This window comes from Macaca fascicularis, chromosome 4 (assembly GCF_037993035.2).
Source record: "Macaca fascicularis isolate 582-1 chromosome 4, T2T-MFA8v1.1".
Taxonomy (NCBI): Eukaryota; Metazoa; Chordata; class Mammalia; order Primates; family Cercopithecidae; genus Macaca; species Macaca fascicularis.
This window is the reverse complement of record NC_088378.1, coordinates 99,097,755-99,117,501: the sequence shown is the minus strand read 5'-3', so window position 1 is coordinate 99,117,501 and position 19,747 is coordinate 99,097,755. Positions and strand designations below refer to the sequence as shown.

The 19,747-nt window shown below is 38.5% G+C and overlaps 1 protein-coding gene across 2 annotated transcripts in view; it reads right to left on the bottom strand.

Moving 5' to 3' along the window:
* IMPG1 (interphotoreceptor matrix proteoglycan 1) overlaps window positions 1–19,747 on the bottom strand; it is a 144,932-nt gene that overhangs the window by 88,154 nt on the left and 37,031 nt on the right. For both annotated transcript variants that reach the window (XM_005552515.4, XM_015449161.3), the window contains 5 exons: window positions 16,108–16,274; window positions 15,802–15,830; window positions 6,867–6,931; window positions 3,789–3,892; window positions 2,027–2,167 (listed from right to left, as the gene is read on the bottom strand). In XM_005552515.4, coding sequence (XP_005552572.3) covers window positions 2,027–2,167; window positions 3,789–3,892; window positions 6,867–6,931; window positions 15,802–15,830; window positions 16,108–16,274 — 506 coding nt within the window. The remainder of the gene's footprint in view (window positions 1–2,026; window positions 2,168–3,788; window positions 3,893–6,866; window positions 6,932–15,801; window positions 15,831–16,107; window positions 16,275–19,747) is intronic.

The following is a 19,747-nucleotide window of genomic DNA, read 5'->3' as shown; positions in this document are numbered from 1 at the left end:
TTGTCCACAAATGTAGTTCTTGGTTATATAATCTCATGGATGCTTCTATTTTCAGTTGCATTTATACAAATGATTACTGAGTAGTTAACTGCATCCCAAACTCTGTATTAGAAGGTTAGGCATCAGAGATTGAAAGAACAGCTCCTGCTCTCTAGGAGAAGCTCATAGCCTGGTGGCGATGAGTAGGGTGAATGAAGAGGGAGGAATAGAGACAGCAAAGGCCATAGACACATAAGCAAGCAATATCAAGAAAGGGTGTTGTGAAAGAAATGAGTGAGCCCAGGAGAGACACTGGATGCAGAATGGGTAGAGGAAACTTTCCATGTTGAAGTATGTAAAACAAGACTTGGGGAAGGGCGTGCTAGACAGAGCAGACAGCACATGTAAAGGCTAAACAGTCGGAAAAATTGGAAATAGTTTGCATTCCTGGAAACTAGAGTGAAAAGGAGGGGGATGATAAGGAACTGGTATACGGTGAGGCTCAAAAAAAAAAAAAAAAAAGGCAGAGATCTTGTTATTGCGTATAGATGCCACACTCAGCATAGTAGCTGGATTTATCCTGCAGGGAATTGAAGAGCCTTTGAATGTAATTAGGGACAGACAGATATAACAAAGGTCAGAGATGGAAGAGGCATCTTGGGAAAGCTCCTCAGTTTATTAATTGATGACATGGACAATATAATTGCCTTCCTCTTATCACCCATGAAAAATATTATGTCTTTAAATTGCATCAAACTGTAAAAATAGAAGTATTATGTAAAGACAAAGCATTATGAATTAAGAATTTATATTTTAATCCAGCATCTTCTCTACTTGGTGCCTAATATTCATTTTATTTTATTTAAATCTACTTTATTGAGGTATAATTGACATATCAAAAGCTGTCCATATTTAACATATACATCTTGATGAATTTGTCTGTAAGTATATACCAGTGAAACCATCACCATAATGGTCGTCTAGCTATAGAGCATCTGCATATGTCTTTCAGTTAAATGAGATTTTAAAACCTACTAATTTTTATTTATTTATTTTAAATTTCATTCATTTATTTTTTGAGACAAAGTTTCACTCTTGTCGCCCAGGCTGGAGTGAAGTGGCGCGATCTTGGCTCACTGCCACCTCTGTCCCCTGGGTTCAAGCAGCTCTCCTGCCTCAGTCTCCCGAGTAGCTGGGATTACAGGCACCCACCACCACACCCAGCTAATTTTTGTATTTTTAGTAGAGACAGGGTTTTGCCACATTGGGGCCAGGCTGGTCTTGAATTGCTGACCTTGAATTCCTGATCTGCCCGCTTTGGCCTCCCAAAGTGCTAGGATTATAAGCATGAGCCACCGTGGTTGGCAAAACCTATTAATTTTTAAGGAAAATATAAATGTAAACACAGTAGTCCCTTTTTATCCTCTGTGGAGGGTACATTCTAAGACCCCATGGATGCCTGAAATTGTGGAGACTACCTAATCCCATATATACTATTTTTTTTCCATACATACATACCTATGATAAAGTTTAATTTATAAATTAGGCACAGTAAAAGATTTACAACAGTAACTAATAATGAAATAGAACAATTGTAACAATATACTACAAGAAAAGTTATGTGAATGTGGTCTCTCTCTCTCTCTCTCAGTATAATGCCTATGTGATGAGGTGAAGTAAGGTAAATGGTATATAAATTGTGACATATGTTAGGCGACTATTGACCTTCTTAGTGAATTGTTTATTTCTGGAATTTTCAATTTAATATTTTTGGACTATAGTTGACAGGGTAACTGAAACTGTGGATAGAGGGGCCAGGTGGGGACCACTGCAGGTTTCGAGAATAAAAAAGCTGGAATAAAAAACTTTCCTGGAGATCCATTTGTTCTGACATGTTAGGACCCATTGTAATTTTGGTTTTCTTTTAAATGGTTGAACATGAATGACATGAGAAGCTGGAACTATTCGCCATAAGGGTTTATGTCCTATTGGCTCCCACCTCTCAGTCACAGCTTGGGGTGTGGTTGTACCAGCCGGGTCTACTCACCTGAAGTTGGGACTTTCCTGCTAGCTCCTGGTAATATGGTGACTGAGAGTCAGCGAGCTCTGCCTTGAACCTCTGGTTTATCAGAGAGATGCTGAGCTCCACCCTCTGCTCCTCAGACACAGCGAGTTCTGTTTCTCTTTCCTGAGTTAAAAAAAAAAAAAAAAAAAAAAGAACTCTGTTAACCTAAACTACACATAAATGGTTATTTTAGATAATATATGTTGATACTGTCTCAAGAAGTGGATTATGAAGGCTTAAGTGTTTTGCAATCAAAATCCTTTTAACTAGAAATTAGAGAAGAGACTAGACTGGTTTAATGAGAATATCTGTGCTTAAATTTCATATTGAAACTAGTTAGAAAGTACTATCAAGCCAAGAGAAAGTTTGAAATTTCTCTCAGAAAGAATGATGTATTTGGGCCACCTTTGGAAGCAGGTGGCTAAGAACAGAGGCACAGTTCTGAGGATCTGGACTCGGCTCCATCACTAACGGCCAAGGGGACATCCTTCTTGCCTGTTGGTCTGGAAACCAGCAGGGGTCTCTCATTGCTCTGAATTCATATGGGTTTCCAGGGCACAGAGCGAGCCCAGAACTCAGTTTCAAACTTGGGTTTGACAGAGTTTTCAACCTTGGATTCCCAGAAGATACTAAGGTCCGTTAGTTTTCTTAAAAAAGTAAAAAATATATCTGCAGAAAGTTGAATATCTCTGGTTACGTACATTGTCTCTTATAGTGAAATCAGAGTTACTGAAGCTGAAAGAAGAGAACGGTCAATGGAAATTGCCCTGAAGGACAGAGCTCAACTGGATAAATGGTAGCAGAGGTATTTCCTCCCCATTTCTTGTCACAAACTCCCCTCTGCCATGGGCGTGGACAGTATTGCAGCCTCTTTAGTAGGACACAAGGAGGATGTGGATCCACGTTTAAAAGACTTCTGATGTTTGTTTAAAAGATTTTCATTCATTCAAAAAACACACATTGAGCATCTGTATGGGTGTAGCATGGTGCTAGGATCAATGGGACACTAAAAAGTCTGACATGCAGTATTCTTTAGAAGCTTACCATTTTGTCAGGCAAATTTGAAGTTTCATGGAACATTTAAATGAATGTGAAATGAAATATTCTGGGGATATTTAATCAGAGAGAGCAACTTATGTTAGCTTTTGAAGAAGATGGGACATAGGGGTTGTGAGAAAAGAGATGACAGATGAGTCATCTCATCTGTCAGAGTGGTGGCCGGTGCTCCTCTTTGCCTTAGGACACTGGGTTCACTGTGTTCTGTGTTTATTTTTCTCCAGTTTTACACATAGGATTTTGGTCATTTTGATATCTATTTGACCTATTCATCCTGGACATGACTGAGAACAAAACCTTCGCTCTTACTGTCAACATAGAATTATACCTCAGTGGCGAAAGAGCTTCATGATTGATTGATTCATTCATTCTAACACTTGCTAAGCACCAATACATTTAAGTTTTGTTAGGTGCTGGGGCAAAAAGGCCCCAGCACTCCATAGCTTATAATTAAATTGTTTCTTGTAACTCCTCCTCCTTTCTTCTAGGTCTCAATCTATGTTTCCCCCCTCAGTACCTAAGAAGAAGTCAGAATAAATAATAGAACAAAGTCACTGACTCTTAACCGAGTGACAACAATACAGCACTAATATTATTGAATGGATGGTTTATCCATTCTCTTTTCCTGTTTTGCTAAAGAACAAAAACAGGCACATGAAGAGCTAGATCGACTCCAGGAACTTCTTACTGTTGTAGGCATCTTGGTGTCGTTGAGTGCATTATCGAGAATTTCATTGAGGAGGGTGTCATCAGGAGTGACAGGGAAAGGCCCAAGTGAGACGCTGGCAACATCTGTGAAAATTTTAAAAATTAAGGACATAAAAATGAGAACAGAGGAGTTTAAATTAGAATGATGTCAAAATTCAATATGCTTTTTTGTCATTCTGAAATTTACAGATGTTAGATGCCTTCTGAAGTCATCTTTTTAAGATCATATAAATACGTTCTTGAAAAAATATGACTCATACTCTGTTCTAAATTCTTAATTCTTTCTATTAAAGACCTAAGTTTGGTGCTCCCCTGTAGGTGTTATAGTTAAATGCTTTTGCTAGATGAGACCTGATTACTTTTTTCTTTTTGATACTACAAAGGACGCATAGGCAGATGTTTACCTTGAATTTGCTCTTCTGAGAGTTTTCTTAGAATACTACCCAAGTCTTTAAAATGTAGATTGCTTTAGCAATCATTGAGGCATAATATTTTAATCAGAAAATCCAAGAGATGAAAGAACATTAAGATGCTATGAATTTCACTTTTAGAACAGATCACCACAAACCATTTCAAATATGTGGCAAATGTTTTGATATTTTTAAAGATCTTCATAGAGTGCAAGTCTAGGTTCTATTCAAGCAAAGAAAAAAGCATTATTGTAATACAAATGCATTTCTATTTTGTAATAAATTACTATTTAAAAAATGCTCAGATAAAATAGTGTTATTGTTAATTGGTTTATATTTAGCCAGAAACAGCTTTCCATTTCAACCTTAATTAGGCAAAAACATAGAATGCCTTAGTTTATTCTTGTGTTTTAGAAAACAGGATATCCTGAAAAATGATTTGATCTTTCCTTACTCCCTGAAGAGCATGTGGTACCTGGGAATTGGCAGTCACAAGTAGTCACTTGTCACTGTGAGGCTCTGGGAAGTAATTGCACTGGGTGTGAAATTGTGCTTCCTAGTGGGGGCATGAGAGCGGGTATCAGAATCATCTAGGCAAGATAGACTTTTGGCTAATAAAGTACATACCCTGTGGCATATCAGAACCTCAAAGGATGTGGTCCCTGGCATCTTCCCCTTCTGCCCTCATTGAAGAATCCTGCTGTGAGCAATTGGGATGGATGTGTTCTATGCTCTGGACTTCACCAGACTATTGCCAATGTAAGGCGTCTTCAAACTTTGTAATTTTATGAATAATTGGTTTATGCTACAATTTTTGTTACAATAAGAAAGTGCTTAGCTAGTACCCTAGAAGAACAAATTTTTATTTGGCTATCCTTCCATTTTATTACCTTGAAAATGTAAATTATTCACATAATTACAACCGAAAGCAATTATTAGGTAGCCTGGGTTTACCTTTGAATGCATTCAGCCTCTTTTGGAGGTTTCTCACTCTTCCTTCACACCTAGGCACCTAGTAACATTTCCCAATCAAAATCTAATCTTGACTGTTCTGTGTGTGTACTTCAACCTCAGGTGTCCAGAAGTACTGGGTAAATAATTCTAAAACATTTGTTGCTAGAACTCAAATATATGGTGGTGATATATCACATTATATTATATCAGTTGTCCACTGGTCCCTAAAAATTTTTATTTAAGAAAATGAAAAATAATTTATAAGAAAGAGGTCATTTTAACTTATTGTAACTTATCTTACTAAATCTAATCTTGTTATTACAAAAGTTTCTATCAGCTAAAGTATACTAACTACAAATTTAAAGTAGAAATACAAATTTCAATTCTCTTATTAATTTTGATTGTTTTCCCATTTAAAATGAAGTCAGTACAAAACTTCTTTTTACATGTTTGTGTGCTCCTCCTCTAAATAATACCTTTTTGAATAAGACTTGATATTAGGTGTCACAGGTCAAATCTGAGCTGTTTATAAGTGGGAATTAACCATGCAGTTCTTCTTTTTATTGTTAAAAATGCACTTTACTGCTAACTATTTTATAATTAAAATTCAACTAGGCTTGTCCTATTATTATCTACAAGCCAGTCTAGAAATGATAAATCAGCTGAACTTAGGAGAAAACTGAAATATAGGCACAGCAGCTTACTCTGAATGTCAGTAAAGAAAGAAATGGGAAACTAATATTGTCATTTATTTACAAATATCTATTTTCTCAATTTCTACATTTTAAGTTATCAAAAATTAATTTCTTAAAATCTTATTCACATTACTAAAAATCAAATGAACTGGGGAATACAATGCCCAGAGAATAGTTTTATTGTATATATTTAAAAGTATTCTTAGATTATATGGGAAAGTGGGAAGACTGCAATAGAAATATACATGAAAGAGAAATTTCAAACATCTAATATACACAGGAGAAATTATTTTCCTCTGCCTTTTGGCAAACTCTAGAATAAATAGTAATATTCAATATTGATAGGTGTTGTAATGAGACAGGCTCTTGTCTTTTCTGCCAGTGGGATGTTTAAATTGTAACAAAATTTCTGGAAAACAAATTTGGCAAAATTTATTAAAAGCCTTAAAATCCATAGTGTTTGATTTAGTAACCTATTTTTAGAAATTAGTGATTTGACAGAGATTTATGTTTAAATATCTTAATTAAAACACTATTTGTAATGTCAGTTACAATGATGCAATGGTTAAGTTGATGACATCTGTATGGATGCAATAGAATGTTGCAAGTCATTAAAATGATAATTTTGAAGAAATTTTAGTGGAACTATAAAATATCCTTTACATCGGGTTAAGTGGAAAAAATGACACAAACTCTAAGTAAAAACGGTCTCAGTAACATGTGTATATAATAGAAGAAAGAAGGCAGAAAATAGTAAATGTTCATGATGGTTGCTTCCAAACTGTAAGATATTGAGTGGTTTGGTTTTACCTTTATTCTTTTCTGTATTTTCCGAGTTTTATACAATAAATTTAAATTATTTTACAAGGTTAGAAATATAAGCTAGCTTTGAGAAAATACATTTTAAACATTATCTTCAATTAGAAATTATTTTATAAATAACATGCTATCATGATTTGAATGAAAGTTTAGAAGCAAAGAAATTAGATCTAAGCTTACCTGTTGAAACCACAATGGTTTCACTAGGCTCTCCCAATGTCTTCTCTGTAGATACTTCATCTTTTCTATTAGTGCAACAGAAAAGAAAGAAGAGGTAGTGAAAGAGAACTTGATGACAGTAGAGAATATACATTTAAATTTCTTATACTGAGTAGACCTAAAAGTTATAGGAAAACCATACTTTAAAACTGGATTTACCTGGTTTTAAATTACAGAAGTAATTTTTGAATATATTTTCATTGAGGAAAAATTCAAAAAACTCTCCAAAATGATTATGTTTGGCTCCAGTGTTTTCCACTGGAGTGGTTTTGTGTGGTCCTGGGGTTCTGTGGTAGGCAAAGCTGGTCTTTGGGGCCTCATGTTATAGTTCCATTGCACTTACACTGTGTTCTTGACATCAGAGATAATTGATGACGTGATCTGTGACTGAAATATTCTTGTTAAAATCTCAGACCCTCAAGCCTGCATATTCAGAGTCATTAAGCTTATCTAATAAAGTAACTCTTGTGGTTAAATAATGGGAAAGAGGTAGATTTCTGGGTAATACAGGTTTACTAAATCTGTATTCTGGGCACAGCCATTGCCTGTAATGGTAACTAGCCAGGAAGTTGGTGGTAGGTTCTCAGTGCCATGGAATGATGGTGTGGAAGAGATTCTAGGAGCAGATCCAAGGTCATGGTGTTAGAGCTATTTGTGTATAATGTTGGCCCATTCTAACAAGCTTTACTTAGAAAGGAGTAGTGGTGAGAGAGCCAGGTGGGACGGGGTCCCCCATAAAACTCCAACCGGCCTGCCCAATGGGATAGAGCCTTGGGAAGTTTGCACAGTTTGCAGCCAGGAGGAGCCTGGACCCTCCTCTTCCTGTGTGGAACCTGAGATTCAAGCTGCATGCGGGAAGCACTCTAGCAGGGACTCTGGGCTAGCAAGAGTCCCTGTTTTCCCCCTTTTCTTCCTTTCCACCCAGTAAAACCCTGCTTTACTCACCCTTCAAACCATCTGAGAGCCTAAATTGTCATGGCTGTGGGAGGGACAAGGATCTTGTCTTTAGCTAAACTAAGGATAAGTCCTGCAACATTTTTGGCACCCAACGTGGGCCTCGAGAAGTAGTGAGTGAAATGGGGACTCAAAACCTCTCACTGTTGCTTCTAAGCCTTTTCATCCTCGGATTTCTGAGGGTGGGGGAAACCATGCCTCCATACTCCATCATTCCTGGGCATTTTCATGGCCGTTTCCTTCCTTTCTAGGGGTTGAAAAAGGAGCAGTGAGCAGCATCTCCCCGCTGCTCTCCCCTCCCTGCTGGGGCTGGAACACATGGTCTAAGGGTCCTACACAGCTGGCTGGCTTGTTCCCAGCCATGTGTCACTGCAGCAGCCTTCTGCTTCCCCGGCCAAGGGGTCCACCTCCATCGGACAGTAATTAAACTTCTTCCCTGGTGGAGGAACTCTTGCATAAGAATAAGAGGTTCTTCTTGAGGCATTTTTAAACGTTTTTCTTTTCTTTACTCTTCCCCACCCCTTCTGCAGTTAACCTTTAAAGTTCTTTTCCCCTTTACCAGGCCACACCACCACCCCCAACAACTATCACTGTATTGTCTGCAAAGTTTTGGTTGTGAAATCAAGCCTCCATCGTTATACATCTTGAGGGCGTGGCTTGTAATTCCAGTGGCAAGACTTTGTTTAGTAATCCTGCCTTAGGGGACGAGCCCTTTCTGGTTTGCTATTTGAATGTTTTTCTAAATCAGTCTCTTAAATGACTGGTGTTTCTTCTGCCTGTCTGTGTGTGTACTGTGTGTAATGTCTGTCAAAGAGCTCTAATTAATTTGGCCTAAAGAAAGACAAGCACTTGGATCTATTTTTTTTTAAGGAAAGTTAAAAGCTGTAGTACCTTTCAGTGCATGTGACTTTAATCTTTAAGAAATAAAAACAACCTTAAAGATTATTGGTAAAATGAAGGTATCATTAAAATGTAAATAGGTGAACTAAACTATGCAGGTCAGATGCAAGGTTTGCTAAGTGTTTTGAGGTTATAAACTGCTTTTTGGGTTTTGAGAACTGTCTTGTTGGCTTCACAATAGGTAAGGCCTGGGGACATATGGAACTAATTACACCCTTAACTAAAAAGGCAAACCTCTGCTGCAGTTAGCACACAATTAAAGTAACTTACCAGGTTTTATCTTAAAGTTAAAAATTGTTGGGAGTTAACAATATAACATGTAATTGAAACTACTGAAAACAGATTGACATGCAAGGGGTGTAAGAACAGTAAAATGTGTTTTTATAGTAAAAGGTTATAAGAAGGCATGGAAATGTAAACTTTGGCCTAGGGTTAAAGGATTGTATTAAATTAGATGGAAAAAGGCTGAAGGTTCAAAGACGTGCTGGAAGAATTGTGGAAATTACTCTTTCAGAAGAGTTTCTTTGTGTGAACATATTGACTAAATTCAAACAAAAGGTATTATGTGGTTTTTCCTGTAAATTGAGCATTGAGATAAAACCATAACAAAATTTTCTTCAGGCCCTAATCTGCTCTTTGGCAAAATTTGTAAAGAGTTATAAAAGGTTTTTGCTTCTTTAAGATTTCTGAGTCGTCATTTTGGCACAATAAATAATTTATGGCAATCTGGAATTACATTTCATAATATCAAGTGCTTTAAACATATTTAAAAGGCTACCCAAAATCAAACTTCAGTTTCAAAATTGTTCTTCTTGACACCTGGCTTTTTGGATAGTCCGGAGAGCCCCTGGAATGTCCAAAAAGAGGTAAACAGGATTATTTGACATATTTAGGTACGTGGGATTGTCAAAATGATGTTCAATCTTCTTTAGGTCATATCTGGGTAAATAATGCTGATCTATGTTCCAAAATTCTGTGGGATTTTGAAAATTCTAATGTCTAAAAGTATGCTATCAATCATAATTAAGGTTGTTATGTTAACTTATTGTAAACCACGGAGATAACCAAATTTGTCAATTGTTTCTATCTGTAACTATGCTGGACATTTTGCTATTCATAGACAGTTGCTGTCTTGTTTTTATCCTTTTCAAAAGATGTTTCATAATAAGCTGTAGGACTTTAACAGGTGCTCTCAAATACAGACTTCTGATAACTTTGGAGATTGTAACATTGAAATAAGGGAAAATGTACAGGACTCATGAGGAGCTGAAATGCTTAAGAATATCAAGCCAAACCAGAGTTAATAAATGGACTGAACTCAGAAAGCTGAAGCAACCTTTTGACTTTTTCTTGGAATATTGCTGGTCCTTGTTTTATTTTTCAGAGTCAAGGAAACTTATTTTGAACAATTTATAGCCTTTAAAAATTAAGTAATGTATACTCCTGGGATAAAAATTTGGAGCATGTTTGTTTCTCTCTGCCTGGTTCCTTTAGAATTTGGAAACTATCTGTGAGTATTCTTAACTTATGGCAATATAGTTGTTTGCATCAGTGCAATAAGAATCCATTTTTCTTTTGCAACAAGACACAATTGGAAAAATTGGGTATTTTATCAAGGCTTTGACTGAAAGTGTATGCCTCCCTTTAAGGAGTCCATCTTGACTTACCGAACCAATAAAAGCCTCCCAGTGGGGAAACTGGCCTCATACCCTTGTCTATGCAGTCCCTGTAGAGGGTCCTTGACCTATGGTCAGTAAAGAATGTCACTTTCTAACAGGTCCAGGACCTCCAAGTTTATCTTAGGACCTTAAGAGGAGGGATCACCCAACTCACAAGCATTTGAGGATACAACCATAGCTGGGATCAGCATTTAAAGGTCTCACCTGAGATTCCTTGTGGAACAGACGTCCACCAAAACCAATCCAAAAGGCTTATGTAGAAATAATTATTATTGCTGCACTTTATGTAAATAATTAGGCCAAGTATAAAACCAAAGTCTATTTGCAAACAACTCAGTCCTATTATGATTTTGTTTTTAACAAAAATGAGGACTGGAGAGAGGGAAATTATGTTTCAAAACTTACACATTTGTAATTAAATTCTAAACTCATTAGTTGTTTTTAAGCTTTTGCCTATATTTTAGACTAACCCTGCTTCTTCTGTGAACCAACCAGCAATCTCTGGCTGCAACTCAGAAAGAACAAGAGGGATGGGTAATGTAGAAATCTGGATCAATTTCTAGTTCTGAGCAATTATCCTGCAAATCCTGCCAGGTGATGGAATAAATAGGGAATAAATAGGGTGCCCATCACATGGAGGTTTCCTTTTTGGGGAAGTAGGATCAAGGGAAGTAACCAAAGCCAAGCACCATGCACCCAAATTCTAGCAAGCATAACTATAGCTACTAGTTATCTTGGTGTGTCACAAGACATCCTTTTCTCTCCCATGTTGGAGGACTCAATTCCACAGTTTCACCTTAGCATTCAGCTTATGATAACGAGTCCATGGAATCCCCTGAGACATATTTTTGTCCCAAACTCAATTCCAAGCTTCAGGCAAAAGCCCTAGGAAGGAAAACTGGATCTGAGGGATCCAGAGGCAAATGACAACAGAGGTTAAAAGGCACAGCACAGGTGAACATGGCTGATTCCTGCTGATTTAGCCAACCCCAAGCCTCCTGTTTTGTGGATAAAGGCCACGTTAATATCTGTGGTATAAATGAGGTCTAGGGAATTCCAAGGCTACTGACGGTAGCAGGGATAGAGACATAGATGAGAGCAGATCATTTCCATTCTCTAAGGCCCTCCCTGCTTGATGGGTGCAAGCTGTTTTGGCATTCATGGTGGGAACTGACAAGGTCACCGGGATTTGGGGATGCAAGGATGGAAGAGGGAAAGAGGACACTCTTCATTCTCTCCCTCATGTACCCTGGGCATATGTTAGGAAGAGAAGGAAACCAGAGATGCCTGCTCCCCTCTTTCTAGATGTGTAGCCATTCATCTTCAGTCTGCATCCCTTTCAAATGCATCCCGAACTCCTGGGACTCCTTTAAAAAATGCCTTATTTTTCCTTTCTCCTCCTCTGTTCCCTCTTCACTGATACATAATTGTGTCTTCATACTACGCTCCCCTCAGATGCATCCTCTAGACTGGAAAGAGTTAATTTCCCAAACCTTAAACTGGTTGTTTTAGGATTGGGCTCAGGGGAAAGGAAGCCAGAAGCCCAACATGCTGGCAAAAAGGGCCATCAGACTACGCTCCCCTCAGATGCATCCTCTAGACTGGAAAGAGTTAATTTCCCAAACCTTAAACTGGTTGTTTTAGGATTGGGCTCAAGGGAAAGGAAGCCAGAAGCCCAACATGCTGGCAAAAAGGGCCATCAGACTCTGACAGTCATGTAACCAGAGCCTCAGACAATGACCCCTTCTGCTGGGAATCCTTAAATAGGCCTCTGAGTGAGCTCTGACTGCTGTTTCCCCAAAACAACAGCCCCTGTCAGCAGGAAGCGGTTTTGTCTTTGTCTTTATTCTTAATCCAATGGTTAGACGTACTTCTTTAGAGTGGGGAATGAGAGAGCCAAGTGGGGAGGGGGTCCCCGGAAAAATTCCAACCAGCCTGCCCCCTGGGGTAGAGCCTCTGGAAGTTCATGCCATTTACAGCAAGGAGGAGCCTGGCCCCTCCTCTTTCTGTGTGGAACCTGGGATTCAAGCTGTGGGTGGGAAGCAGTCTAGCTAGGCCAGTGTCCGTTTCCCCCTTTTCTTCCTTTCCACCCAATAAAACCCTGCCTTACTCAGCCTTCAAACCATCCGCAAGCCTAAATTTTCATGGCTGTGGGATAGACAAGGACCCCATTTTTAGCTGAACTAGGGAAAAGTCCTGTAACAATGGTAGTAATATTTTCTGAAACTCACTGAAAGGTTTGTTACTATAAGCTATTAGGTCCAAAGCGTTGTGTCTGCATTAGTATAATATAGCAGCATTTGACCGATATATTTGATCTAATTTTCTGTGGCTCATGATGATGGGAAGGCCAAGGGGAATGGCTAGGTGTTCTGGTGTTTTACAGTACAGTTATCTAGAATTAGTCATAGCCAATGGTATCACCTACATATTTCTGCCACACACAATTCTGCCATATTGTTAATGTGTAATATACAAAATTAACAGATGTTAATCTGTTACATCAGAACAGATGTTAACTGTAAACATCGATGACTACAGTTGTGCACACAGGCCAGATAAAAATTTAGCCTCTATAGTGGAATTTGAAATCAGCTATTCTTGTTATTTTCTTCTGGTATTATACTACGTACTTAATAAATGGTTTTTATGAAGACCATATTTAACAACTCTCATTATATCAAACATTATAGCACTCATAGCCCAGACAATTTGTTTTTACTTTAGAGATCTTTGTTTATAGTAAGATCTCCTTCCTCTTAATATCACTCTCATCTCCTTCTGTGTCTTGCCATAAAAAAAAAAAAAGATAACCAAAATAATAGCTAGTAAAATGCTGGCTATCGCATTAGTTACAAGTCAACAGTCCATTTTGTGCAGGACGCTGTGATGATGTTTTCTTGCCCTTTACTAAAAGATGTGATTCTGCCATTAAACTGGCAATCTACACCATCACCAAGGATCTGTAATTTGGGAAGCTGAGCTACTCAGTTCTTCCACTGGATTTATTTCAAAGTCATTTGAAATTGGCCGACTTACGGGTTAGTCAGGTGAGAACATTTTGTTTTGTCTTCTTAGAAAGGATTATAAGAAAAGATAATTTCTTTCCTTTTCTTTCTTTCTTTCTTTGTTGAAAACAACTTGGTAACCATAGCTAATGTAAAATGTTTGTTTCATGTTCCTTTCTTTCTCTCCAGCAATGCTGGCAGGTACAGGAATAGATGAAATGCTTCTATTTCCTTTTCTTTCTGGCTTGGGTAATTGTTCCTTATAGTTTTTAATGGTTCTCTGTCGAGATTTGGTACATTCTGTTGATTTTTTTTTTTCTTATGGATGCACCCTGAGTTGCCTTCTTTTTCTTTTTTAAAAGTGGAAGCATCAGTAAAGTATTATCCTATATTTAAATGAGAAGAATCAATATGTCTGTGTTTTGTGAACAAAGGTAATACTGTAGTATTAAGATTTTCCTTAGTCACATTATTTCTCCTGGCAATCTCTTTTTAAAATCTGTAAAAGAGTGGCTTGATAGACATAATTGATTAACAAAATATATGAGGATTTTGCTCAGTTTTGTACAGTAGGTGGGAAAGTATGAAACAGTTCCTGCCCTTGAGCAGTTTATACTCCTACAGGAAAACTGGAGAAAGCAAGGGAGTGTTCAATAAAAATATAAGTGCCAAAAAGAGTACAAAGTTCAAAGCAGGAAGAGATTGCTGTAAACTCAAATAGTCCGTTAAGACATCCTGGTGAGGCGGGATTCCACCTGGAGCCTGAACGAGAGTAGAATTTTGATAGATGGAGTGGAAAAGGCAGATTCTTCCAAGCAAGAGGGAAAGGTTAGGGTCAGAATCCGAATGAATAGGGTGTGGTCGATATGCAGTGAGGAAGAGGCATGGTGGCAGCTGTGGAATCATGGATAATAATAATGGGAGGCCAAGTTGGAAAGGTTAGGAGGTGAAAGGTCTGGATTAGTTAGTTCGGCTTCTGCCTCACTGAAGGTTCTAGCAAGAAACAGATGACTCACTCATAGTGGGGTAACTTGTGCAAAGTTCAATAAAGGGATTATTTATGAAGTTGTGTGAAGAGTATAAGAGCAACCACAAAGGAGAGCACAGTACCCCACAGGTTCAGTAACAGTGCGGTGCTAAAACTATCCTTGGGGCCAGAAGGGATGAGAGGAGACCAGGAGCCAGCCACAGAGAAGGCCCTCTGGAAAGAACGGCCTGGCAGGAACTGAGCTGAAGCTGACAAAGGCCAATAGGCCTTAAAGACTCTGCAGGTGTGTGTGTACATTTTCTGCCAGCATTCTCTTCTCTCTCTGATTTCTTCCTCCTCACTGGCTGGCCGTAACCAGAAGCCAGAGGCAAGGGATGCCAGTGATGCAGTTCTTACCACTCAGTCTCCTGCACACGGAGGTGGGTTGGAGAAGGTCGGGGGTGGACATTCAGAACGGCAAGAGGAAGATGTAGGAATCTTTTGAAAGCCATTGAACAGGGCTCGATGTAATAAAAGGAATATTTCAGACTTATGAATCTAGTAGCAATTATGCAAGTTAAGGAGAAGAAGAGGTTAGAGGCAAGGAAATCTGTCAGGGAGATCAGATTAGACATTTTTCACAGAGTATATTAATAAGGTCCTAGACTAGGTTAGTGGCAAAGGGAATAGAAACAAAAGGGATAAATATGAAAGGCATTGTAAAGTACTGTCAGTAATTCGTATGGCCAAATTTGTGTCTCTCTTTGTAGTATTATCTTCAGATTTAGACTTCTAAATGCCATAAGATGTGTGTAATTTGTGAGTTTAGAGTTTGACAACAACGTCTCTCTTCTTTAATCATTTAATCTAATGTAGTTTTCCTTTTCTCTTTATTTTGTTTTTTGATTTTCTTATTTGATATTCAGTTCTTGTTGAGGATATAACTTAGAGCGTTAGTAATTTAGTTTGAGAGATATTAACGCTTTACAGAATACCAAGTGAGAGTTCAAAATTCAAGTTGTTCTTTGATTGTATTAAATATTTTCTTGATGTAACTAATAGTTTACCATAAATTCTAAAAATCAAACTATTTTAATTTCTCTATTTCTTATAAGTGAAGGTGCGCATTAGATACATATCACATAGTGATTAATTCATTTTGTCTGCAAACAATGCAAACATCTATCTAAATCTATAAGGTCTATTTATTTTTGTCTTATGTACTGATTTATCTTCAGTACATTATATGCAGGAATTGTCTGTCAGAATAATCTACGCAGATCTTAGTGGCTGACATAAAATCCTACAGGTAGAATAGCTTAGTTTCACTCCGTTGTACTATCTTTTTAAAGTCAAGAGCACACACACACTCTATATTGGGTACTTGCCTCTCAGGGAAACTTCTCTGTTTTATTCTCTGCAAAAAGATAAAGATAAAAAGTAATTTTACCAGGAGATAATGCCAACTGAAGAGCTAAAGTCTATTTTCATTCCCTTCTCCCTTAAACTACACTTCAACCTGACTGTACCATATTATTTTGCAAGAATAAAATTTCTATTGGCCTAATCAGATACCTCCAAGCACTTCTTCAACTAACTATTATGCTGTGGAAACCAATTCAAAAGGCCTAGGGGCTGGAGCCTGGGAACTATTGGTGCAGTGTTCCAAATAACCGTGTGGTGTTTGGGCTCACCTGCTGGAGAAGATCCAGGTGCTCCTGGGAATTGCTGAAGTTTTGTCCGATGTCAAAGAGGCAGAAGGTCTCCTGCTGGCAGAAGCTGACCCAGTCCTGATATTCCCCTGTGTCAGGGATGCGATCCAGAAAGATCCGATATGCTTCCCATACTGCTTCCTGACACACTGTAATACAGAGTCATTAGGGGTGGAAAATGGCCATGCCCTAAGAGACTCCCCATACCCAATCCCAAGCAAAGTCTAATAACATGGAAAATTATTTCATGGCTTATGTTGACACACAAATTTACAGTCTCTAAAAGTTAATTCATTTAACAAATATTTATTGAGTACTTACTATATGCTATGGAGAAAAAGGAAAGCAAGAAAATAGGGAATATTGTGTGCGTGTGTACGTGTGTGCATGCGTGCGCACGGGTGTGTGTGTGTAAAACTGCAGTTTAAAATAGAGTGGTTGAGGAAGACCTCACTATAAAGGTGACTTTTGAGCCATTTGGGAAAAGTAAAGTCTCCCAGTTTATGGAGTGCTAGGGGCATTGAAGGAGCAGGGAGGATGTCGCTGTGGCCAGAGCAAGGTTGAGAGTAACAGAGGATGAAGATAGAAAGATGTGGCGAGGGCCAGGTGTGGTGGCTCATGCCTGTAATCCCAGCACTTTGGGAGGCTGAGGCGAGCAGACCACCTGAGGTCAAGAGTTCGAGACCAGCCTCAACATGGAGAAAGCCCATCTCTACTAAAAATACAAAATTAGCCAGGCATGTTGGTGCATGCCTGTAATCCTAGCTACTCAGGAGGCTGAGGCAGGAGAATTGCTTGAACCTGGGAGGCGGAGGTTGCGGTGAGCCGAGATCACGCCATTGCACTCCAGCCTGGGCAACAAGAATGAAATTCCGTCTCAAAAAAAAGAAAGATGTGACGAGGTGAACACAGATTGTGTAGGGTTTCGCAGACCAGCAGTCTCCAAACTGAAGTACAGGGCCCCTGGCTGTCCTTGAACACTTTCCAAGTGATGAGCAGGCACACACATTTAAAGAGAATCAATTTCCGGGTCTCCATTTTCCTGTACAAGCTTTCCCAAAATTGGTCTCCCTAAAGACACACCTCTTCATTAGCACTTCCTTTTTGGTCACAATCCTTTCCCCATTCATCCATCCCTACTCTTATTGTGGCACAGTGCCTCTAGGTTACCACACCAAGGAACAATTTGCAATAACAGTACTGAGTTTGAGAAAGGGAGTGAACTGAGTTGAGGGATAACACACATTTTGGCAATCTAGGTGATTTATGATTCTTTGCTTTCAACAAATTAGAAGGAGTCCTAATAGGTTGACAGCTGATTGATAGATCATTAAAAATAATGATGACAGATCATGATGTGATTATTGGCATATAATGAAAAAGGAATTTAAAGAACAAGAACAGTGCTGTAACAAAACTCCATCTGTTCCCATCTACTTATTTATCTAAAGAAGTTTTCTCAACACCTAACTGAAACTAAGTAAGATTGTTGGAACCGAACTGTCGATTCCCTCCTGGGCAGGGGTCGCCGCGAAGGACCACAGACACAAGATTCACAGCAGAGAGTTATTTATTACTAGCGCGCTAGGGTCCCAAGCTCTAAGTTGGCCCTGGGACCCCGAGTGCTTGTTTCAGGTTGTTTATATAGGCAAACACAAGTTCAAACACAGCTTAAGGCGCGAAATTCAAACAAAGCTTTAGGCGCGTGGTAATTGGGTCTAGCTATGGCCTGAGCAAGGTGTTTTGTTCTAATTGGTTAGAGCAGGACCTTATGAGGTTTTTTTCTTGGAGTTGCTGATTCCGGGAACTTCGAGGCAGGGTGGGACCCCCGGAATTGGCAGGGTGGGACCCCATGGGGTTGTTTCCCGGAATTGGCAGGGTGGGACCCTATCAGGGTGGGACCCTATCGAGGCAGGGTGGGACCCTATCCAGAGCCACCTGGTGTTAATTTTTTCTATGTGAGGCCTAGTTTCTAAGTTTTATGAGGCCTAGTTTCAAGATAATAGGGATAAAATTGATGTTAAATTTAGTCTCATTTTATCAATGCACAATATAAATAATGACAAATTGTATATGAACAATTAGAGGAGCAAAACCAAAGCAATCACTTTGATCCAGAGGCAGAAGCTAAGGAAGCGTAAGCTACAGATCCTTTTTTAACATTGATTTCTTCCAAAGCCCTGTTTAGAATTTTGCATTTGTGATTTTGTATTTACAAACATTAACAACTACAAAACTTGAATCTCACTCTATATCCATCAACAAAAACTAAAACTATATGTGTTTAGTTTTAATTGATTATATATTAAAAATGATAAATGCAACTGAATCCAGAAGAAATTTATTTTTACACATAAATCTTATAGTCACAAGAAATAAAAAATGTGATTTCAAGTTATGTTCATATTTTTGTTACTAAAAAGTATTTTAGAGCAATCAATAACAGATTTTTCAAGCATAAACATAAATTACATTAAAATGGGACTCTGAGAAGTGGAATGGAAATGTAAGTGTATGGAGAAAAAGAAACCATGTGACATTTCCTACTGTTAAGAAGAATTTTCTCACCTATCTGTTAAAAGAATTTGATGGTAAATATTGAGTGGCTGTGGTAGATTCTACTGGATACATAAGAAAGATCCAATTCTAGTTTTATTTTAAATATCAATATTTACAACTCACCCAAAATTACAACCTATTTATTAAACTTGCCAAAAAACTTTAGATGTCAATGGAAAAGCATGCGAGGGGATTATATAGCTTAAAAGTTGTTTTAGGGGCTTAAGTGAGCAAAAAATGTTGGAAGCCTCCCTATAAGCATTTGTAATATGTTGATTTTTACCTCTAGAGCAATGGAAACAATTGGAGCCTTTAGGGCAGAGGCTGACACCATCTGACTTACTAAAGAAACACTTAAAGAAACGTTGCTGTGCTGAGAAAAAGGACTGTGGGGAGGAATAGGGTGAGAGGAGACCAATCTGGAGACTCTTATGCCTGTATGTTATTCCCTCCTCCCCACTTATTCCACGTCTGGATTTCTCTTAGACTCCTTTTTGATCAATAGCAGCTCAGGTCATTTACCAGCAGCAACCTGACCAGAACCTTCAAGTTAATTGTTCTTTTAATGAGTAACCCACAAAGACAGGAGAGGGTGCAGTCCTGACCGCCTCAAATGTGCCATCTGGTTTCTCACGCTGGGGGAAATAACAGGGATCAACATGTGGGAAGCAATGGAGTACCTCACCCTGCAGAATTCATTTTTGTGAACTGTCTAATAACAGGCAAGGATCAAGAAGATTTAATGCCTTGTCTGATACAAACCAGCAAGCTGTCTCTGATCCTTCATCTCTGGTCAATAGTCTACATAATATGCAAGAAGGAAACGGCACTTAGATGTTTTCAGATTTGTCCAGATCCTAACAGTTGTATGTCCAGTCTAAGCAAACCAGCCGCCTTTGCTAGCCTTCTTTCCCACATACTCCATACTCTCTCTCTGGGGATGTTGTCTTGTGGCTACTTCAGTTCAAAACCTATATAAGTGCCAGAGATACAACAATACATAAAATAAACTAGCACTGTCTTTGGTGACTTTCATGGATAATATCTAAGTATTGGTGAGTTT